The following is a 22343-nucleotide window of genomic DNA, read 5'->3' as shown; positions in this document are numbered from 1 at the left end:
ATCCTGCTCAGATAGCAAACAAACTGAATGAGTATTTTGCATACACATTCACACATGTTTATTAAGGAAGGAAAACGCCAGAAGGTTATTAAATTGTAGCAGGGTGCTTAATGATTTTGTAATAACTGAGAGCAAAGTGGAGGAGAAATTGTTGAAGCTAAACATAAGAAAGGCACCTGGGGTGGATGGGATCTAACCAGTTATATTAAAGGAGACAGCAAAGGAACTAAGAAAACCATTAGCCATAATTGTGAGAGCATCTTTGGACTCAGGGGAGGTCCCCACGGACTGAAGATGTGCAAATGTATTCCCAATTCACAAAGGGAGATTGAAGGTTGACATGAGTAATTACAGACCTTAGTTTAACTTCTGTTCCAGGAAAATAATAATGGAGTCACTGGTTAAAGATGCATTTCAGAATCATCTAGACAAGACTGCAGCAATAATTCAAACACAACATGGGTTTGTTAAAGGAAAGTCTTGTCTGACAAATTTGATTGGATATTATGATGTGGTTACAAAGGAACTGGATGCAAAAAATAATTTTGATATCATATACTTGGATTTCAGGAAAGCTTTTAACACTGTTGTGCATGGTAGACTACTGTACAAATTGGAGCAGAATAGTATTAAGGGTAAGTCGCTACAATGGATAAAAGGATGGTTGAGTGGGAGAAGACAGAGGATGGTAATCAATGGACGCTGCTCTTCGTGGGCTAATGTAATTAGTGGAGTTCCACAGGGTTCTGTGTTGTTTTGTATATTTATCAATGAAGGTATATCAGGCTTAGTGTCGAAGTTTGCAGATGATACAGAATCTAGAAAATTTGGACAGATGGGCTCAGAAGTGGCAACTGAAGTTTAACATTGACTAATGCAAAGTACTGCATGTGGGTAGAAGTAACCCCAGAGGAATGTACCAACTGTGTGGTACTATGCTTAGGGTGGTAGAAAATGAAAAATACCTGGGAGTTTTTCGTGCAGTCAGATATGAAGTTTTCTGGGCAATGCAGACAGGCTGCAAGAGCAGGTCATGGGGTTTTGGGGTCAAGGCCAGGGCTAATCAACATGAAGATTTTTGGTTTGAATTATATAGTGCCATATACAGTTTAATGGTTCAAGGTGCATGGGGATGGCATTTGTATTTTGTCTAAAGTTCTAACTTCTTGTTTCAAATATAGTTTGGGCATCTGAAAGCTTTGTAGTATTCCTTTTTAGTGATAATGAGGTATTCTTGACCTGCAGGGAGCAGGTCAATCCTTAGAGGTAAGCAGGCTTCAGGGGTTGGCATAGATTGGACAATCATATAGCAAGTGTTTCCAATCTTCAGGTGCACCACAAGTGCAGTCTGGGTCATCAGATAAGCTAATACTAGTCACCTTCGCATTAAAGGACCTATGTCCTGTTAATATGAATGTCATAATGAATGTTATTCACCTCACCCTTTGTGAACTATTCCCAATTTGCTTGCCACAGCCATGTAAAGCCTAGTGGTATTTTTTTTTCTCTCTCTCTCTTTGAATCAACTGCCAATACAGCCCAGATGTATGTTCAGTGGACGTAGTTTTTCTACATCTATAATAAAGACCTCAGCATATTATTTCCAAGTCCACGGATAGAGTACCTGCCAAGACTTGCAGGGCAGTGGTACTCACCATACAGAAAGCTCTGGTTATGGCCAGTGGAACGTTTCTCTGTATACTTTCTAGTTTTCTTTTAATTCTGTCTGTTGTTGTTCTGTTATACCAGATTCCAACCCAATAACAGATGACTGGAATGAAAACAGCTTTATAGATTGGAGTAAGTATTTTCTTTTAAAGTCCCCAGTTCACATCTGGTGATCCCTGAGATCATGGCTCCATAATTCCTAATTTTCTTGCTAGTGGTCAATATGGGGAGGGCTTGCTATCAAAAATGATACCGAGGTATTTTAACTCCTAGACTATTGTGATAGAGATGGCTGAGATGTTTATGACAAGTGATCTTTTTAGTGAGCCTTTCAGCAGAATTTTTTTAGTTTTTTCTGGAGATATTTTTAATGTGGATTAGTGTCCACTGTTGTAGTGTTTGATGGATGAGGTTCAATTCTCATGTGGATTACATGCAATTTGTCTGTACTTCATGTGCATGTGGAAAAATTTAAATATTGTGCAAAATGACAAATCAGAATAACTTAGGGAAGAGTGAGGGAGGAACTACACCCTTTGCTTGAGGTCGGCTAATACAGCTCCAATTACAGAAGTTTTTAAGGATTCTCCAGTCAATGATAAGATTTAAACCCATTATTTCTGTCATTATTTCTTTTGAATAATGACAAAACCATAACACCGTCTCAGAGACAAACTTTCCTGATATTTCATAATAGGACGAACTGTTTACACCTCTACACTTAACTTTTATTATTTTTTTTAATATCCTAAACATCTACTACTACAATTTCTCTTTCGCAGATATTCTGTTTAGTTAAAACTGAACTTCCTGAGATAGTCAGCTTGTGTAAAAGGCTGGAGATTATAGTCTCATTAGTAATAAAAACTAAGCAAAAAGAAGTCATGTAAATATATAACTTTATGGTATAAAAACTAATTATGCTTACCTATCTACAAGAGCTGCTATGACCATTGAATCTACACCACCAGAGAACAGAATTGCTACTGAAGGATGATTGCATTTTTTATTTTTGTAGTAGTGAATTAAGTTTTTAGATTTGTCATATATGCTGCTTTTTTCTTGAATATATAGTTTCATACACTTCTTACATAAAAATGGCTGATTATTTATTCTACAACTTACTGCTTGTTCAAGAATTTTTAAAAACTTTTCTACTAATAACTTTAATTCTTCTTTAACATTTGGCAGCATTTCCAAATGCATCCATATTGACTTATTTTCAGCTGACAACTGTTCTACATTTTCAAATGTACTGGAGGAATGTGCTAAATTATTAGTTACAGGTAACCGCCTGTTCAAAGGAATCTTTATGGGTGGAACAAAATAAGGCAAAGACTGACATTCCATAAATATTCGACTATACTTGAAACAAGAAAAAGACTCCAATTCATAATTCATACTTTTTCCGGATGGTGATTTCAGCCAAGAATATCTCCTTATGAACCACATTCCTGTTGCTTGACTTTTCATCAAATCCAAGCAATATATACAAGCAGCAGGCACTTCTTCCCACTAAAATTATATTTGAAAAAGAAGAGTAATATTATCTCCAGTTATTAAAAATATTAAATAGAAGAAAATATACATTTTGTTTATAGTAAATTCTTCAGTATAAAATAATCTCACAATTTAAGAATGCTCTATGTACCCAAAGTTCATAAATTAGATGTGATTTACCCATAAAGATGATGGGATACCAAACAGTTATTTCTATTCTACAAATATGTGATACTAAAGATAAATGCAAAATTAAATAACTGTAATTTGGAGATAGACTGGCATCAGCTAAATGATACATCAGCACCTGTGAATAAACAGGAATTATATACATTTTTAATGATCTAAGATCAATGTCAATCCCAGTCATTAACGACAGGGATAATGAGGTTAGAAATTTGAAATTCAGGTTCCACATGAACTTAATGGTCTTGTATTTAAATGTATAAACCCATTAATATCATGTATTTAAATCATATATAAGACCATGTATTTAAATGAAGGAAAGGCATTCTGTTTTGTCAGAAGGAAAGAGTTTTCACATTTAGTTATTATGTCATCTATTTTCTTGTGTCAGAATAATTAGCATTAGCATTAGTAGAGGCATATGATGCAAGAAAGCAAGCTTATGCAGCATCAGCCAAAAAAAAAAAAAAAAAACCCACTTCCACTTCACCCCTCCGTTCGTTCAAAATACCTGTCCAGCTGAGCCTTAAATTTATTTAGGCTATCAACTTCCACGACAAGGGATGGAAGTCTGTTCCACTAACCAACTACCCGCTGGCTAAAGGCAAATTTCCGCACGTCTATCCTACATCTAGCTTTCCTCAATTTGAATTTATGCCCTCTCAGGGCATAAATTGATAATGATAGAAGTACAGAAAATCTGGTTTGTTTGTTTATTATTTGATTTTTAGGAGCATTAGCAACTAAGGCCATATTGCTCCGGGATATGCGGTGATCATTTCGTGACCTTTCCGCATCCTTCGTATTTGGTGGTGACGGGCTCGAACCCCGGTCTAATCAAGAAGCGTGTGCTATGCACTGCTGCTCCTTCCCACCTGGCTACGGAGGCGCCTCAGAAAATCTGGAGTTGATTTTCTGTACTCATATCAATGATTCATTCCCTCACCTCCCCCGACTACTACATAGGGGGGAAAACCCTTTAGTACATTTGATTTATTTATATTCCACTCATATAAGTACTGCTGTTCCTAATTTTTTTCAGATGCTTTAGCACTTTACATGCAGTACCTGACCTTTGAAATATCTGATCCTTTTCATGATACTGATTTTTATCTACTGCTAACTTTTGTGCAATTTATGAGTTTTCTTTCCAGAAATAACTTTCAAATCTAGTCAAACAAAATCAAACTGAACAATGCAGAGATTACAATGCTCTAAGTAGTTATTTTCTTTTAATTTTACTTCTGCCTTCATTCTTTTAATTTTACTTCTGCCTTCATTCTTTTAATTTTACTTCTGCCTTCATTCTTTTAATTTTGCATACAGTCTTCATTCCTGGTATTTTATTTGCAATTCAGTTCACAATTTTAGTAATTTTCCTTCACTCATTCCATGCTACATTCCCATCTTCAATATACATTCTCATTGCCTCTTCTTAGAGTGAACTATTCTTTTAGCATTTCTAAGGGTTCCAGTATTTTTTTCTATTAAACTAATTAACCTACACATGGTTGATATTTTCATTCCTAAAATTAATTCAAGAACTGACATATTTCCAGCATTTTTTTAACCTACTATTGACCTTTTATGTAAAATGAAATTGGACTCAAGAGTATTTAGTACCAGTATGTAAATTTTGACTTCAGTATCCAAATTTTAACTGTTTGGAGTTTTAATTAGTCTAATCATCTTGTGGGAAATTATATTTGTTGATTTATCCATGTGAGTTTCTTTTTTTATGTACTGCACTCCTGCATACAGTTGAATTAATGATTATCACTAAAATGTATGCATTTAAAAAAAAAAAAAAGGAAATAAACTTGAAAGAAATTTAACCTATTCTGTATTCTAACCTTCACTGACCTCTAAACAACAAAAATGACATATCTTGGAAATGCTTTCAATTCAACCATTCTGTTACTAAATTTATTTATTGACAGTAATTGTTCTGTTCAGTTATTTTAGTATATTCAGTTGAAAGTACGATTGTACTGCTGATTTTGGTGACATGAATATACTTCCAGCATTAAATGAATGTACAAATGATTATAAAAGAACAGTAAACACACATCTAGATACTGGTGGCATATCCATGCACTGCTAAAAACTATCACAGGTAAAGAGGAAGGAATAAAAAACTTCAATAATAATAATGAATTTTCCATTAAATAAATTCACATCCCTTCCAAAGATAGTATACACATATACAGAACAATTCTTCTATTATGAGATGACGATTTATTTTTGGAGGGATTAAGAACAGTAAGTATCCGTAGCCGAGTGGTCAGGAGCAGGAGTGCAGTAGCACACGCTCTTTGAGTAGTCCGGGGTTCAAGCCCCTGACTGCTGAATACGGTCGATCCGCCAACTCGCAATGGACCAGTGGGCAGATTATGGTTCATTTCCCTCAGCATGAATTGTTGAGGAGGCTTCCATCCTGCAGTGGGTTGATAATGGCTGCACTTTACCTTTTTTAAGCATCATTTATCTTATGAACAGGCTTTTTTTAAATATCATCAAATTTGAAATTTTTTAAAATTTATAATCTGGTATATACAAACCTCTACAGCAGTCAGCTGCAAACCAGAGGAGTGTGTAGAATACAATACACAGGCAACCCCCTTATAACACGGTACTTCTACAACATGGTTAGAATTGTGGCAACCTTGCATAACACAGTATTTTTGAGCTTTTGTGCTGGGAAAAACTGATATTATGTTGGATGTAATTTTTCAACTTTTCCATTCTTTTTTGTGAATCCTCGCTTTTGGCTTGCTAATCATTATGCAAAAAAAAAATTATTGGGAAATTCCTGTGGTTAGTTCTGTGCTATTGAACTTGTGGAAAAACCTAGATTCCAAAGTTTTATTACTATTTGGATAACATGCCAGGCCATCCAAAAGATTTAAGTTATCCAAACGTTGAAGTAATGTTCCTACCACCTAGTACAACTTATATCTACCTTTGAAACTCATTACATCAGAAAATGTTTATGATGGATTTTGGAAAAAATTGATTCAGAATTGAATTGATGGAAAATTAAAGTGATGGAAGCATGGAAACATTTTTCAACTGTGGACTGTATTGGAATCATAGCTTTATTGCTCAAAGTAAAACTGTCAACATTAAATGCATGTTGGAAAAATGTATGGCCAGAGTCAGTTCATTCAGAATATATGGTCGAACCAAACAGAAAATGGAATCCGTGCGATATATTAACATTATATTTATTTACATATATACAAATATACATAGGTACAAACAAACAAACTTTCTATTTACAATCATCTGATTCTTTGAAATAAACTCTTTCCAATTATAAAGCTTCACTTACAAACTATGAAAAGCAATATGTATGAATATATGTAAATATTTATAACTTGTTTTGGGTGGCTTCTGGGCATTAGCCAAACTCCACCTTTAGAAACTGCGCTGAAAAACAATATGCTTGTCTACAGGCCTTTTTGTTGCCTCCAAAGGAGGTTGAAAGCAACACCTAGTTGTCTGTTACCTGGTGTCCATCCTTAGGCACATATATCCTGGCCAGGTACTACTATCTAGTGCAGAAATTGCTAAGTCGGTAGGAGGGAAAGGTTTCGATGATATGACTGCTGAAACCTTCCTGGTTAGCCCAGTTGGTAGAATCGCCCCTACCCCAGTGGAAAAGACCTGAGTTCGAATCCCATCAATGACAGGAGCTGTGTTAGTCGGCATCAGGTAAGTGTAACATGGTTTTTTTCTCCAAGAAACTCAGGTTTTTCGTCTAGAAAAATAGAAAATTGACCTCAGAACACACAATTTGAACACATAGAGCAACATAGTCTTAGTCGCCGATGCTCCTAAAAAAAAATATATATATATATATATATATATATATGATTAATGAAGACCTTCAAGAATTACTGGTAGAAAAAGAGGCTGGCGAAGCAGATTTGGTATCTATAATACAGGTTGATAGATCGTCTAAACTGGAGATTGAGAAGATAATTAGCGACAGAAGGAAATTGATAGGTATGCTGAATGCAATTCTGTGGAGTAGAAATATACTCAATAAGACAAAGAGACTTATCTACCAAACAATAGTACAGAGCATTATGCTTTATGGGGCAGAAACATGGACAGTGAATAAAAGACAACAGGGGAAATTCCTTTGGAAAATGGCATCGGAGACAAATCAAATCAATTCAGAAGATGATAGTACAAATGAAAACTCTGAATTTCCAAATTTCACACTAAAAAGTATAAGGAAAGGCATAAAGTTTTAGCCGAGCAATTAGAATCTTATTTATTGAATTCAGATTCTTCTACTGAAAGGAGCCCAAAGTTCAAAAGATAGCTTCAAAAATGCTTAGTTCCATATGATGGAATAAAAAGATCTATCCAGCAAATGCAAACAAACCCAGATTAATGATTTTTTAAAGAGAGCTGAAGATGCATGAAATCTAGAATGGTGTATTTTTGTCAGCTTTGTTAACATTGTTAACAAAATGGCGTATTTTTGTTAGCTATTGAAATGTAACCCCCTTTTTGTACTGGTTTAGTACTACACCAGATTTTATAGGAACCTAACTACTGTGTTACGAGGGTTACCTGTACATACAAGCATTCATGGATGACATATTGGAGATGGAGGAAAAATTAAATGGACTAGAATAATGGAAAAATAATGGGGGGGGAGTGAAATAAATATACTACAGTCCTTGACTAATGTTAAAGCATTACGGCTAGTTAAATTGTTAAAAAGTAAATTAATTAGAACATTCAAAAAAGTAAACTGAAACATCAAAATGTGCAGGGTCATCAAGAACCCATATGATTCCAGCAGTTGTGCTTATCTTCTACTCCACACGGCTGAACTCCCAATGCCTTTCAAGAAAAGTTTTTCTTTGATTCTACGACTGAAAATTCCAGAAATCTTAGTTATCATACAAACAGGAAAAATGCAATTCAACGTAAGCCTATTCTTAATAAGCATAAGCAAATGCTGAAAAATGTGAATTTAAAATTATTGGCACCTTTCTCACATCCAATTACTAAAGCAGCTTTTCCCAAACTGGGGTCCGTTTTACGGACCCCAGTTTGGGAAACTATATACAGTGAAACTTCTCCTAACGGACATCTCTCTACAACTCTCGTTAACGGACATCTCTCTACAACAGACATTTTCAAATTCCCCAACTCACCTCCATTGGTTTTAACGTGTTTGCAGCTTCTGTCTAGCGGACATTCTCTGTAACGGACGTGGACAGGCAATCTGCACTGTTTCGTTTAGATTAGCACTTAATTTGATCTCCCCATAACGGACAGCGGGCGAGCTCACGGCCCTTTTTCTAGGAACGTTTCTTCCACATATTGCCTCAATCGTTTGTTTATTTTCTATTTCCGATTCTCTGAATTTTATTAAGGTTTATGTCGCGGTTCTAAACCCTTTTTCAAGAATTTTAAGGCATGTGTAAAACTTCTGATGAATTCGGTGTGTGTGCAGGGGGGGGGGATATGGTCGGCCTTTCGTCTTTTCAGTTTCAGTTTTCTTCAGTGTCATGTGAAGTGCACAATGTCTTCTCGTAAACATTTAACTTTAAAAGATAGTCGAACTCATTAATGCGTATGATCGGCAAAAAAATAGTGTTCGCAATCTCGCTGTAAAATTCAAAATCGGGAAGACGCAGATAAGCGACAGCCTAAAGAAAAAAATGAACTGCTCAATCAATTTTGGCAACACATAAATGATCAGGTTCAAAAATCATTCCTGAAAACTGTTGGACTTCAAATTTGTCACGCACATGCTAAAAAAATTCCCATTAATGGGCCTATTATTATGGAAAAGGCTTTGAAGGTTGTGAAATCTATGGGAGTAAATGAGTTCAAAGCTTCTGTGGAATGGCTAGACAAGTTCAAAACTCAGCATAAAATTTCTTGGAAGTAGTGAAGTTGGATCTGTTGTGGTGAAGGTGGATCTGTTGATACTGGGGTTGTAACAGAGTGGACCGTCAAATTGGAAGAATTATGTCGTGATTTTGAAGCTAAGGATATTTACAACTGTGACGAAACAGGGTTGTTCTTTTAAAGCTCTTCCTGAAAACACGAGTCTAAAAAACAAAAAGTGCCAGGGCAGAAAAATTTCTAAGGAACGCTTGACTGTACTATTGTGTACAAATATGCTGGGAGACTGAACAACCTCTTGTTATAGGAAACCTACAAAATCCTCGTTGTTTCAAGGGCATAAAGCTAAATCTTTTGGATGTTGACTGGAAGTCTAATAAAAAAGCATGGATGACACGAGATATCATGAGCGAATGGATAAGTCACTTTAACCAAAACATGATTCGTCAAAACAGAAAAATTATTCTTTTCATGGATAATGCTGCATCTCACCCACACACTGAATTGTCCAACATTCAAATCATTTTTCTGCCACCAAACACATCTGCAGAGTGTCAGCCCTTGGATCAAAGGATAATAAAAAATTTTAAACTTCACTACAGAAAACATGTTTTAAGACATCTCATTGCAAACATGAACGATGTAACATGTGCAAGTGACCTTGCAAAGAAAATCAGCATCCTATATGCAATTCAGTGGATTTCCTCTTCAGTAAATGCAATTAGAAAACAAACTGTCGTGAACTGTTTTGTAAAGTCTGGCTTCTCAAATGCAAAAATTGAAGTTGTGAACAGCAATGTGGAGCTCCAAGAAGAACAAGAACTTCAACATCTATTGATAATGTACGATACTTCCGCTACAAGTGACCCTGGCTACAAAGATATAGACTCAAACCTCACTACAGAAGATGGTGCTCTAGATATCAACGACATTATCATCGATATTTTTCAAGAAGTTCCTCATGAGGATGCAGAAATGGAAGGAGGTCATTCTGTCGAAGAACATATTAATGACGAACCACCGATGAAAATAGAAGAAGCGCTCATACAAATCAATCGTTTAAAAATGTTTTTCGCCACTGAAGAAGATACTGAAGGACTTTCGATGGTTTCTTCACTCCAAACAAATGTTGAAAACAAAATTATCAGCCGGAAGAAGGTGCAGAAGAAAATAAGTGATTAAGTGATTACTGTATGTATTTTTCTTAAGATAAAGTCATAATATGCATAGCACAATTGTATGTATATTACAGGCATACCTCGAATAACGAATAGGATGCGTTCCACGAAATAACTTCGTTAAGCAAAACTTCGTTTTCAGAGGTAAAAATACTATGGCCAGAATAGGGACACGTTCCTACGTAAAGAAAATGAAAAGCTTTTTTTTCGAACAAAGAAAAGTTTTATTAAATAAACAGTCAACTTACATACAAAGTGAAATCACATTTTAAAATATGAGTCTAAAGTTGACTGTTTATGCTTTTTTTCTCTTTCATTTAGCAATTGCCTATACGGAGTTATTGCATTTAACATTAATCGCTTAACAATAACACTTCTTCCTAACTCAGGATCATTTTCACTAAAAAAATTTGAAACGTTTTCAATGTCATTTAAGCACCTTTTTAAATCTTTGGTTGTTAACACTTTTTCGGCAGGAACTTCTTTAACTTCGTCTTCATTATCTTTGTCTTCGTTGCTAACAAGGTTTTCTAAATCTTCCACTGAAAGACCACCATCTTCTGCATTCAATAAATTTCTAACATCCTCTTCATCGACATTTTCGAAACCTAGTGATTGAGCCATCTGGATAACTTCATTTCTAATATCTTGGATGTTATTTTCATCTTCTGGTATAATTTCTGGCCATATTTTGTGCCAAACTCCATTTAAGCATTTCTTAGTGACTTCTTTCCAAGAACTATCAATATTTTCAATTGTTTTTAATGGTGTAGTTTTTCCATAAAGTTTTAACTGTCATTTCCTCTTTATCCTCTAGTTCAGTTAAACTGCTTAATGTTCGACGCAGATAATAAGCTTTAAATGATGCTATTACTCCCTGATCCAATGGTTGAATCAGGGAAGTTGTGTTTGCTGGAAGAAACACAACTTTGACAGGAATGCATGTGTCCAACGTTTTAAGATCAGTAGGATGTCCAGGAGCATTGTCTAACAACAAAAGAGCTTTTTCTTCAAAGTTGTTTTTTTTTGACAATACCGTTTTACTTCAGGACAAAAGTGGTTAACAAACCAATCAGTAAATAACTCCTTGGTAACCCACGCTTTTCTATTTGCTTTCCATATTACAGGTAAATTTATTTTCATGTTACCTTTTAACGCCCTCGGATTTTCTGAATAGTAAACTAATAACAATTTTAATTTATAATCGCCAGAGGCATTTGATCCAAAGAGCAATGTTAAACGGTCTTTGGCTGCTTTGAACCCAGCAGCTGATTTTTCTTCAATAGAAATGAAACTTTTTGTTGGTAGCCGTTTCCAGAACAAACCGCTTTCGTCAACATTGAACACCAAATTTGGAAAATTTTGACGTTAAATTATTTCCTTTAGTTTTTCTGGAAACTTATTTGCAGCTTCTCCTGTTGATTTTACACTATGAATCCTGGCCCGTTTTTTAAATTTCTCGAACCAACCACGAGAAGCCCCAAAGGTTTCCGTAATTTCTTCAGTTTGTTTAGATTTCAGGTGATTAAACTGGAATTTTTTTTTATGTTAAATGGGGCTTGAAATTGCCGACTTCGTTATATCGAAGCTTCGTTATCAGAGGTAACGTTAACCGAGGTATGCCTGTATTTACAAAAATATTGTGCAAAATCTGTATATAATTTAATTTAATTTTACATTAAACGTTTAACGATTTTTCTTTATATCTTGTGTATGTAATTGTGATACTGAAGGACTTTCGATGGTTTCTTCACTCAAACAAACGTTGAAAACAAAATTATCAGCCGGAAGAAGGTGCAGAAGAAAATAAGTGATTGCTGTATGTATTTTTCTTAAGATAAAGTCATAATATGCATAGCACAATTGTATGTATATTATTTACAAAAATATTGTGCAAAATCTGTATATAATTTAATTTAATTTTACATTAAACGTTTAACGATTTTTCTTTATCTCTTGTGTATGTAATTGTATATTATTTACAAAAATATTGTTCAAAATCTGTATATATTTTAATTTAATTTTACATTAAATGTTTAACGATTTTTCTTTCTTTCTTGTTTTTTTTTTCTCCTTCAGACTTTTTGTTAGCGGACACATTTTTGTTCCCCATGGCTGTCCGTTAAAGGGAAGTTTCACTGTATATAGTTCCCTAAAACTAGAACTTTCCCAAATCTGGAACTACAGCAGGCCCCCGTTATAACGCGGTTCGCTATATGCTGATTCGCTATAATGCTGTTCTTATATTATAACCCATATCTGACTATAACGCTGTCACAGATCACTATAACGCTCTTTTACAGATTACATTTTTGACATATTAACGAAATCGTTTCATTTGATGGAGTCGATAGCTTGAAAATGAATAGCAAAACAGCATTAAAACGTTTCCCACGCCGACTTGAGAAATTTTCCCACGCTCAGTGAAATTTTCTCGCACGCTAATTTAGTTTCAGTACAGTGACTTGTTACGTAGTTCCGAGATCAACATTTTAAAAAATGATCAAGTATATTGCTTGTAATATTTGCGTTATATGCATTTATCCGAAGTCTAGTCATCACTCAGTAGAGTATTAGACATCGTGCGTAACGGAAAGTTTACTTGAACAGTGTATCATAATTAATGCAACCAACGCAGTTACATTTTCGAAGAGCTAATAATGACTGATAGGAATGAAAAAGCAACAACGTCTGGGCGCAGTACGAAGACTATAAATGTAAGAAAAAGACTGAATTTGAAAATTAAATTAGACGTTTTGAAGCAAATCGATTCCGGTCAACGACAAACGGATGTGTGCCATAATTTAGGACTTGCAACTTTAACTGTAAGAACAATTATAAAAAAATAAAGAATTAATTTTTGCAGCGGGAAAGATAGCTGTTCCACTGCAAGCAACTTTCTCATGTATCTTTTGTAAATATGTTTTGTAAACCCCTGGCACCACCATGCCGTGACGGGACTAATTGTATGTCTATCATTGCTGCAATTAAAGATTCTATTCTATTCTATAGGACTAGGCCCGCTATTAGGATTGAAATGGAAGACTAATTTTATTGAAGATAATATTCCAATGCAGAATTGAATTAAGTTAAATATTAAAAAAAGAGAGAGAGAGAAAGAGATTAGCCAATATGATGATCTGAAGAAAAGTCGCCTAAAAAAAAAAAAAAAAAAAAAAAAAAAATGTGGAACCATTTAAAACTGGTAAGGGCTGGTTGAATAGATTTAAAATCCAGGGAGAAGCCGCAAGTGCAGATCAAGGAGCCGAAACTTTCAAAAAAGAACTTGTTAAAATTATTGAAGAGGGGTATTATGTGTTATACTTCTCAACAAGTTTTTAACATAGCTGAAGCAGGACTTTTGTGGAAACGAATGCCTAAAAGGAGTTTCATATTGAAAGAAGAAAAAAACATGCCAGGTTTCAAAGCGGCGAAGGATCGGTTGACTTTATTGTTGGTTGTAACGCTGCGGGGGATTTAAAATTAATACCCCTTTTAGTTTATTTGGAAGAGGGCCAAAGTCCAACTCAAAATCCACACATTTTTCATGATTAAATTCATCAATTAAATTAAATTCATTATTTTAATTGGAATTTTAAATTTACTTTTGATACGCAAGTAGTTACCACATAATTATACGTATGCAATGCAGAATATTTTATATGTGCAAATATTTGAATATTAAATATTTTGACCTACATTTGTGCATCTTTTCATTACTGTTTATTATTCATTAGGAAATATCCTATGGCACCGACCGCAGCTCATAAATACATGTTACCTTATGGGAAAGCGGCGCTCGCTTAGCGCGGATTCACTTAGCGCTCTGTTTTTCCGGAACGAATGATCAGCGTTAAGCGGGGGTCACCTGTGTGTATATATATATATATATATATATATATATATAGGGGTCTGCAAACCTTTCTTGATTTTTGAAGGGGTCCATAAACTTTTTTTTGATTTTTGAAAGGGTCCATAGGTCTCAGTAGTTTGGGAACCATTTCACACACACTTAAAAAGCATGCACTTCAATTGGCAGCATGTTCAATTGTTACAATCTCCAGCTTCATGTCATGGAAGTCTGGCTGACGTCCAATTGTTGAAAGTATGCAGGTTTTTTGATTAATATTTCAATTACTGACAATCAAGGTTGGTTTTCCTCTCTTCCTTCTTCCTGGTGCCGCTCAATTCATAATCACTTTTGGAAGTCTATCCTTCTCCATTCTTCTGGTATGTTCATACCACCTCAGCTTTTTTGTTTCAATTACCTGGATTATATCAGTTTTCGCTTCCATCATTTGTTGAATCTGTTCATTTCTTATTTTCTCCAGTCTTAATTTTCTTGTTGCTCTTCTCCAGTAGTCCATTTCTGTTGCAAGGAATTTCCCCTGTTGTCTTTTATTCACTGTCCATGTTTCTGCCCCATAAAGCATAATGCTCTGTACTATTGTTTGGTAGATAAGTCTCTTTGTCTTATTGAGTATATTTCTACTCCACAGGATTGCATTCAGCATACCTATCAATTTCCTTTTGTCGTTAATTATCTTCTCAATCTCCAGTTTAGACGATCTATCATCCTGTATCATAGATACCAAGTATTTAAATTTACGTACTGTTTTAAGCTTATATCCTTCAATCTTCAGAACTTCTGCTTTTGATGTTAAGTATTCTGCCTTATAATTTATCTTTAATCTCCATCCTCCATATGACTCTGACAATTTCCTGCTCATATTTTTTTTTTTTTTTTTTGGCTAATGCCAGATAACCTTGCGTTCTTGCATCACATACCTCTACTACTACTACTACTACTACTTGGAAAAAGACCTGAATTAGTTCTGCTAGAGAATCACATTAGATTTATAGAACAGACTCTTTCCTCGTTACACACTGACATTAATTAACAAATATCAGAAAAGAATTAATGATTAGAATTAAAGAATATTTACGTTTCTCTTACATATTCTATGCAAAAAATTTAAGCAATGAGCATCTTGTTTTATGTTATGTACAACTGTTTTTTTTTTTTTTGGTACCTGTACCTGTTTTAATAATTTCTCTTTTTGTCAAACGTATGATTAAGCCATATGTTTGTTTTAGTGCTATTTATAAATGATTGTTCCAGTTTGAATTCTATCTGAGTCCCTATGCCTTTGTGCTATTCAGGATATAAGTTTTACTCTAGAAGGAAGGGGGTGAATCAGATTGGTTCACTTGACATTGATGGTTCAACTATTGATGATTTTGCTCAGGGAGCTAAAAAACTGAATGAGTATTTTGCATATACATTCACACATCAGAAATTATGTAGGGAAGTGGAGGTGAGAAGCTTATCAAACTCTAACAGAAAGCTAAATGATTTTGTAATACCTGAGAGCAAAGTGGAGCAGAAATTGTTGAAGTTAAACATAAGAAAGGCACGTGGAGTGGATGGGCTCTATCCAGTTATATTTAAGGAGGCAGCAAAGGAAGTAAGCAAATCCTTAGCCATGATTATGAGAGCATCCTTGGACTCAGGGGAAGTCTTCATGGACTGGAGCTGTGAAAATGTATCACTAATTCACAAAGGAGGATCAAAGGGTGACATGAATAATTACAGACCTGTTAGTTAAATTTCTGTTCTGGGGAAAATAATGGAGTGACTAATTAAAGAAGCACTGCAGGATCATTATGGGAGGAGGGAAATGCTTAGGTTGTCCATTTCCTTTTCTCTTATTTGTTATTTATTTTTTTTTCTTCTTCTTATTATTATTATTCTTATCATTTCATTTTATTTATTTTTTTGTTATTTTATTATTATTGTTATTTATTTATTTTATTTTTATATTATTATTATTAGTTATTATTTATATTTTTTGGCTGGTGCAGCATAAGCCATAGGCTTCCTTGCACCATGTGGCCGTTACTAATACTAATCATCTAGAAAAGACCACAGTCATAGTTCAGACACAGAATAGGTTTGTTAATGGAAAATCTTGTCTGACCAATTTGATTGGATACTATGATGTGGGCACAAAGGAACTGGATGCAAAAAATAATTTGATATCTTATACTTGGATTTTAGAAATGTTTTTGATCCTGTTGCACATGGAAGACTACTGTACAAACTGGAGTAGTATGGCATTCAGAGCAAGTTATTTATTTGGTTTTTTTTAGGAGCATTAGCAACTAAGGCCATATTGCTCTGGTGCGGTGGTCATTCCCTGACCTTTCCGCATGGTCTGTATTTGGTGGTGACAGGCTCGAACCCCCGTCTAATCAAGAAGCGTGTGCTACGCACTGTTGTTGCTCCTCACCTGGCTACGGAGGTGCCTCAGAGCAAGTTGCTGCTAAAGGGAGAAGACAGAGTGTGGTAATCAATGGACACTGCTCTTTGTGCACTAATGTTATTAGTGGAGTCCCCCATGATGGGTGTTGGTCCCATTGCTGTTTTCTGTATTTATCAATGGTATTGATGCAGATATATCAGGCTTAATGCTTTCCGTATTTATCAATGGTATTGAGGAAGAAATATCAGGCTTAATGTCCAATTTTCAGGCGATACGAAGGTTGGCAAGGTTGTTAATGACAGTTAATTACAGTACGCTATTGCAACAGGATCTAGAAAAGTTGGGCAGATGGGCTGAGAGGTAGCAACTGAAGTTTAACATTAACAAATGCAAAATACTGAATATGGGTAGCAGTAACCTTAGAGTAATGACCAACTGTGCAGTACTACACTCATGGAAATGGAGAATGAAAAAGACCTGGGGATAATTGTGCATTGATATATGAAGTTTTCTGCACAGTGCAGACAGCCAGCAAGATAGCTTATGGGGTCTTGTCAATAATATACAGGAATTTTGCTAGCAGTGATAAGGAAGTGATTATGCCCTTGTATGGGACAATGGTCAGGCCACATATTGAGTACTGAATACAGGTCTGGAGGCCTCATTTTAGGAAGGATGTAGAGCTGCTGGAAAGAGTACTGAGAAGGGCAAGAAGATTGGTGAGTGGAACAAAGGTTTGCTCTTACAGAGAAAGGCTTAATTTCTGCAAATTGCAGCATCTGGAGACTAGGCACCTGCGAGGTGAACTGACTGAGGTAGACTGGCCTTGAATGGTCTGAACAAGCTCAATGCTGATGGGATTCTTCCTCTTGATCATTAGCATTAGTAGAGGCATACAATGCAAGAAAGCAAGCTTACAGCATCAGCCAAAAAAAAAAAAAAATGCTCCGATTTCACCCCTCCATTCGTTCCAAATACCTGTCCAGCTCAGCCTTAAATTTATTTAGGCTATCAACTTCCACAACAAAAGATGGAAGTCTGTTCCACCAATCAACTACCTGCTGGCTAAAGGCAAACTTCTGCACATCTATCTTACAACTGCCTTTCCTCAATTTGAATTTATTCCCTATCAGGTGATTATTCTGAGCAAGAGGAAGAATCCCATCAGCATTGTGCATGATCAAACCATTCAAGGCTTTATACACCTTAATCAGATCACCTCACAGATGCCTAGTCTCCAAACACTGTAATCTGCAAAAATTTTCCTTAAGCCAGTGGGTGGTTCATTGTTGGAACAAATTTCCATCTGTCGTGGAAGTTGACAGCTTAAATAAATTCAAGGCAAAAACTTTTGGTGTGAATGGATGATTGAAATGGAAAGTTTTTTCTCTGTTTTTTTTTATGTGAAAACATCTTAAATCATAAAACATCATAAATGCTGGGAAAGGACAGTTCCTCTGCATGCTCATCATCAAGCTCTGTGGTACATTAGTTTCTCCTGGGGTGATTCTAAGATATTTATGTCGCTCCTCAACAACATTTGCTGTTGGGAGACGAGACTTTCCTTGATCGGAACCACTTTGCTTATGTCATCTTTAGCTAAATTAATTTCCATTTTCCATGCGACTGTCAACAAGGATGATCTATAGTGATTTGATACAATCAATAGAGAGGTATGTTGACCAAATATTGAAGTCATGCTTTAACCACTTGCTCTCTTACTAACCCGATCCAATAACTTGAATTTGTTTTCTTACATTTTATATGCACAAATAAGGCACCTTATTTGTGCATATAAAATGGAATGTAACAAAAATGAAGATTGCAACAATTCAAATACTTATTGTTGCAATTATACTATTCAACAAATGGCTACAATCAAATCGGTAATTAGGTAAATATTTTAGACTGAAGTATGACGCTAATGTTACTAAAGTTGATTTGGTAGAGTAAGTAGCAAACATGAGCATAAAACGTTACATTGTTCATAACTTCAGTTCTAGCTGTTCGATTTTAAAATGGTTCTGATTTTTGTCAAAGATGTTTTCACATAACATCTTTTGTGCATACGGGGTACACAGACAGGTTTTTTTTTTTTTTTTTTTTGGCTGATGTGTATAAGCTTGCTTTCTTGAATCAAATGCCTCTACTAATGCTAATGTTTAGAGGTACCCTTGTATTCCTTTTGTTTATAATAAAAGGATATTTATTTTACTTATTGTATTCATGCTTTTTTTTTTAGCTTGCTTTCTTGCATTAAACGCCTCTGCTAATGCTAAAGTTTAGTGGTACCTTTGTATTCCTTTTGTTTATAATAAACGCAATTAAAAGAATCTAACGAAAATATTCAAAACGATTTTCCTTCCTGTGATCACGACATATGGTTGAAAAGCGTTGTCAGCTTCAGGAAGGAAAATCGTTTTGAATATTTTCGTTAGATTCTTTTAATTGTGTTAATTTGATTTTTAATTGTTTTAAATTGATTTGAATTGTGTTAAATTGATTATTTAATTATTTATATTTTACTCTAATGTACCGGTAAGTTGTCGATTTTTTCGTTTTAATTTCTGGAGGGTATCATACGGAAGTGTTCTACGTACTATATTGAGGTAAACTCCTCTTATTATTTTACTAATATTATTTAATGTATAAAACTTGAATCAAAACACTGTAGAATCTGTTTTGATATATTTTATAAATTTTTATTTCAAATAGTATATAAAACATTTATAGATAGTATGAATCAGAGCTGTAATACTCAATATGTTCTACGTTGATAATAATATTAGTAAATTAATAAGAGGAGTAATAATACTCCTCTTATTAATTTACTAATAAAACATTTATTAACAAAATTACTAGAATATAACTAAAGTGACTAATTTTTAAACTATTTCTTACATGGCATTTTCCATCAGTTTCTTTTACTACGGAGCTCAGTGAAAAACAATATTCTGAAGTAGTATTCGCATTCCACAGAAGACTTCTTCGACCAAATATGTCACGACCAAACCATAAACATTTCTGCCTTTCCTACATAAGCAAAGGAAAAGAATAAATTAATTTTTGAAATGTCCATATTCATTTTTAGAACTTTGTGTATAAATTCATACATGCATTTAGTAAAGCATGCATTAGTCATACATGCATTTAGTAATGCCCCACCTACGAGACAAACTATAATTGCTGTTAAGCAAAAATGACACATCCTGGTAATGGTCAAGTTAACTGTTCTCCGGATAGAACATGAAAATCAAAATAAGAACACAAATGAATAATGAATATCTGGAGAGTAGACTAACAATAAGTGTTGTCTATGAGGGTAATACCAAAAATTCAAGTAAAACCAAATCTGTCAAATTTCATAACTAATATTATTAAGATTTCTGCCTATACTTCTCATCTTATTTGCAAAACTACTAAATATCTCACCTTCTATATTTCTGAAAGTAATGTATTATTGTATTTGTGACATTCAGTTTTTAATTAAAAAACTACACTTTAACAGGCATTTTGATTTTTGAACTTAAGTCAGGTCAAATTTTCTTGCAGCAACATTTCATACCAATCATCTGTCCTCTGTACAAAAGGAAAATGAAATTAAAGATAATAAAATGAACTTTGCCATAAAAGGTTGAATGGCTCCTGCATGAATCACATATTCAAGTATCATAGCTAACATTTCCATACATTGAGGAAATCTTACCACACAGCAACTGAACTTGAAAACTTGTCTGGGTATACTAAAAATCAAACTCCTCACAACTAGCAAAAGTAACTACATTCATTGTTACACACCACATGGAAGAGAACATGTTTTGAATTCCACCCCATCCCCTGTGGAAGGGAAGAAATTTTATGGGCATTCTTCGCAATGTGGCTAAGTTAGTTTTTAGTTTCTAAAAATGGCTGTATGCTTTTTTGCCTCCTGGAAACTTAGGTTTTTTCATCCAGAAAAACAGGCAAACTGACCACAGAACATAAATATAAACTGAAACTTTGTGCAGTGCTGCCTCACACTTATGCACTGACATGTGTCAGCACATAATCTAAAAAAAAAAATTTTTAATCAATTTGAAATTTTCTAAGGTCTTTGTAAACACAGAACTATGGCAGAAGTTCTGATCTACAAACAACACACCAAAAGTTCTGTAAGTACAAAGCATTATGTACGAATGAACTATGCCAAATGTATGAAACACCTAAATTAGAATTGTTTTATTTTATTTATTTTTACACACTAAGTCAGCTCAAGAGATGAAAAGTAAAGATCAATTGGTAAAATTGTTTCAGAACTCTATAATAATTACTAAAACATGTATTATCATTCTCGTTCAATCAGGTAATCAATTTTCATTCAATGTACCCATAATAAATACCTTACTATATGCTCAGTGAAATGCAATTAACCTTCTGTGATTGACTGGCATCTAACAAAAGCCGACTGGGCTAGCCGGGTGGTTAAAGTGCCTGCCTGGTAACCCAAAGGTCACGGATTCGAATCCCGCCTTGGGCTTGGATCAGAGTACTGCAAAAACCTTGGGAGGTGCATTATGGCCACAGAAGCCAATGCACCAACAACTAACAAAAAAAAAAAAAAAAAAAAATCTAACAAAAGCAATGTTTTATTTTTTTACTTTTCTATATATTTTTTTTAATTTGGAGTGGAATTACATCTTTTCATGTACCTTTCCCCACTTGTTCTAAAAAATGATGTGGTAGACAAGTGGCTGTCTGTTTAGTTAGCATCTAACACTTTTTTTTTTGTCTACATACACTTTTGAAGCATATACAGACAAAAAAAAAAAAATAAGAAGAAAATAAAAAGGCCTATGAATAATGAATGAATAAAGGACTCCTATACAATGGCTTACTTGTACATATTGTTCATAAATCAAACACACAGTTCTGGTTTAAAGGTTTAAGAACCAGAGAACTGATGAAAGCGTGAGTGTATAATAGTTGTAAAAGTCACCAGTTAACAAGAATGTTATCTGAAAACAAAACTGATATAACTCAAGAAATTTATTTTATTTCATTTAGTTTATTCATAGGTATAATGGACAGCTTCGAGTTTAACATAAAAAAGGTAAAAAAATAAATTTATAATAAAAGGAAAAACAGAGCCCAGCATTCACATGAGTGGTTTGGTCATATTTTAGGGACATAACTGATGAAATGTAAAGTTTTTTTTAACATGTGTGTTTATTGCAGTAATTACCCCAATGATGTAACCGATGCAGTGTGCCAATGCTATAATGAGAACTGGATGCCAAATACAACAAAACAGTTAACAAGCAGATTAATTTTCTTAATGCGTATGGGAACATGGGAATAATAACATTCCCAAAATTTAAATGATAAAATCCCATTAAAAGAATCCAGTTTTAATGAGAATTTCACCATAAAAAATATATTTATTTGTTATTGTGTATACATATAGCTAGCATATATATATATATAAATAAGTATGTATGAATTCTTTGCATCCCTTGCCAAAGATTTCTCGTAATCTGCCTTCGCCTGGCTAACCTCCTTTGTAACTTGGTTACAAATCAACTTGTATCTATCATAGGCTTCTGTGTCATGCGTTAATTTGTATGTATCCCATGCCTCATCAGTTCATCTGACATCCATTTAGGCCTAAACCTTTTTTTCATGA

At 34.4% G+C, this 22343-nt stretch overlaps 1 protein-coding gene across 1 annotated transcript in view; it reads right to left on the bottom strand.

The window, feature by feature from the left end:
• LOC150078521 (asparagine synthetase domain-containing protein 1) overlaps positions 1 to 22343 on the bottom strand; it is a 377978-nt gene that overhangs the window by 273389 nt on the left and 82246 nt on the right. The window contains exons 5-6 of the mRNA XM_090384591.1: positions 19583 to 19714; positions 2597 to 3183 (exon numbers count right to left, since the gene is read on the bottom strand). Coding sequence (XP_090240717.1) covers positions 2597 to 3183; positions 19583 to 19714 — 719 coding nt within the window. The remainder of the gene's footprint in view (positions 1 to 2596; positions 3184 to 19582; positions 19715 to 22343) is intronic.

Source organism: Mastigoproctus giganteus, chromosome 11 (genome assembly GCF_048544385.1).
Source record: "Mastigoproctus giganteus isolate SK-2022 chromosome 11, ASM4854438v1, whole genome shotgun sequence".
NCBI lineage: Eukaryota > Metazoa > Arthropoda > Arachnida > Uropygi > Thelyphonidae > Mastigoproctus > Mastigoproctus giganteus.
Note: the sequence above shows the minus strand (reverse complement) of the source record. Positions and strands in the feature narration are given on the sequence as shown.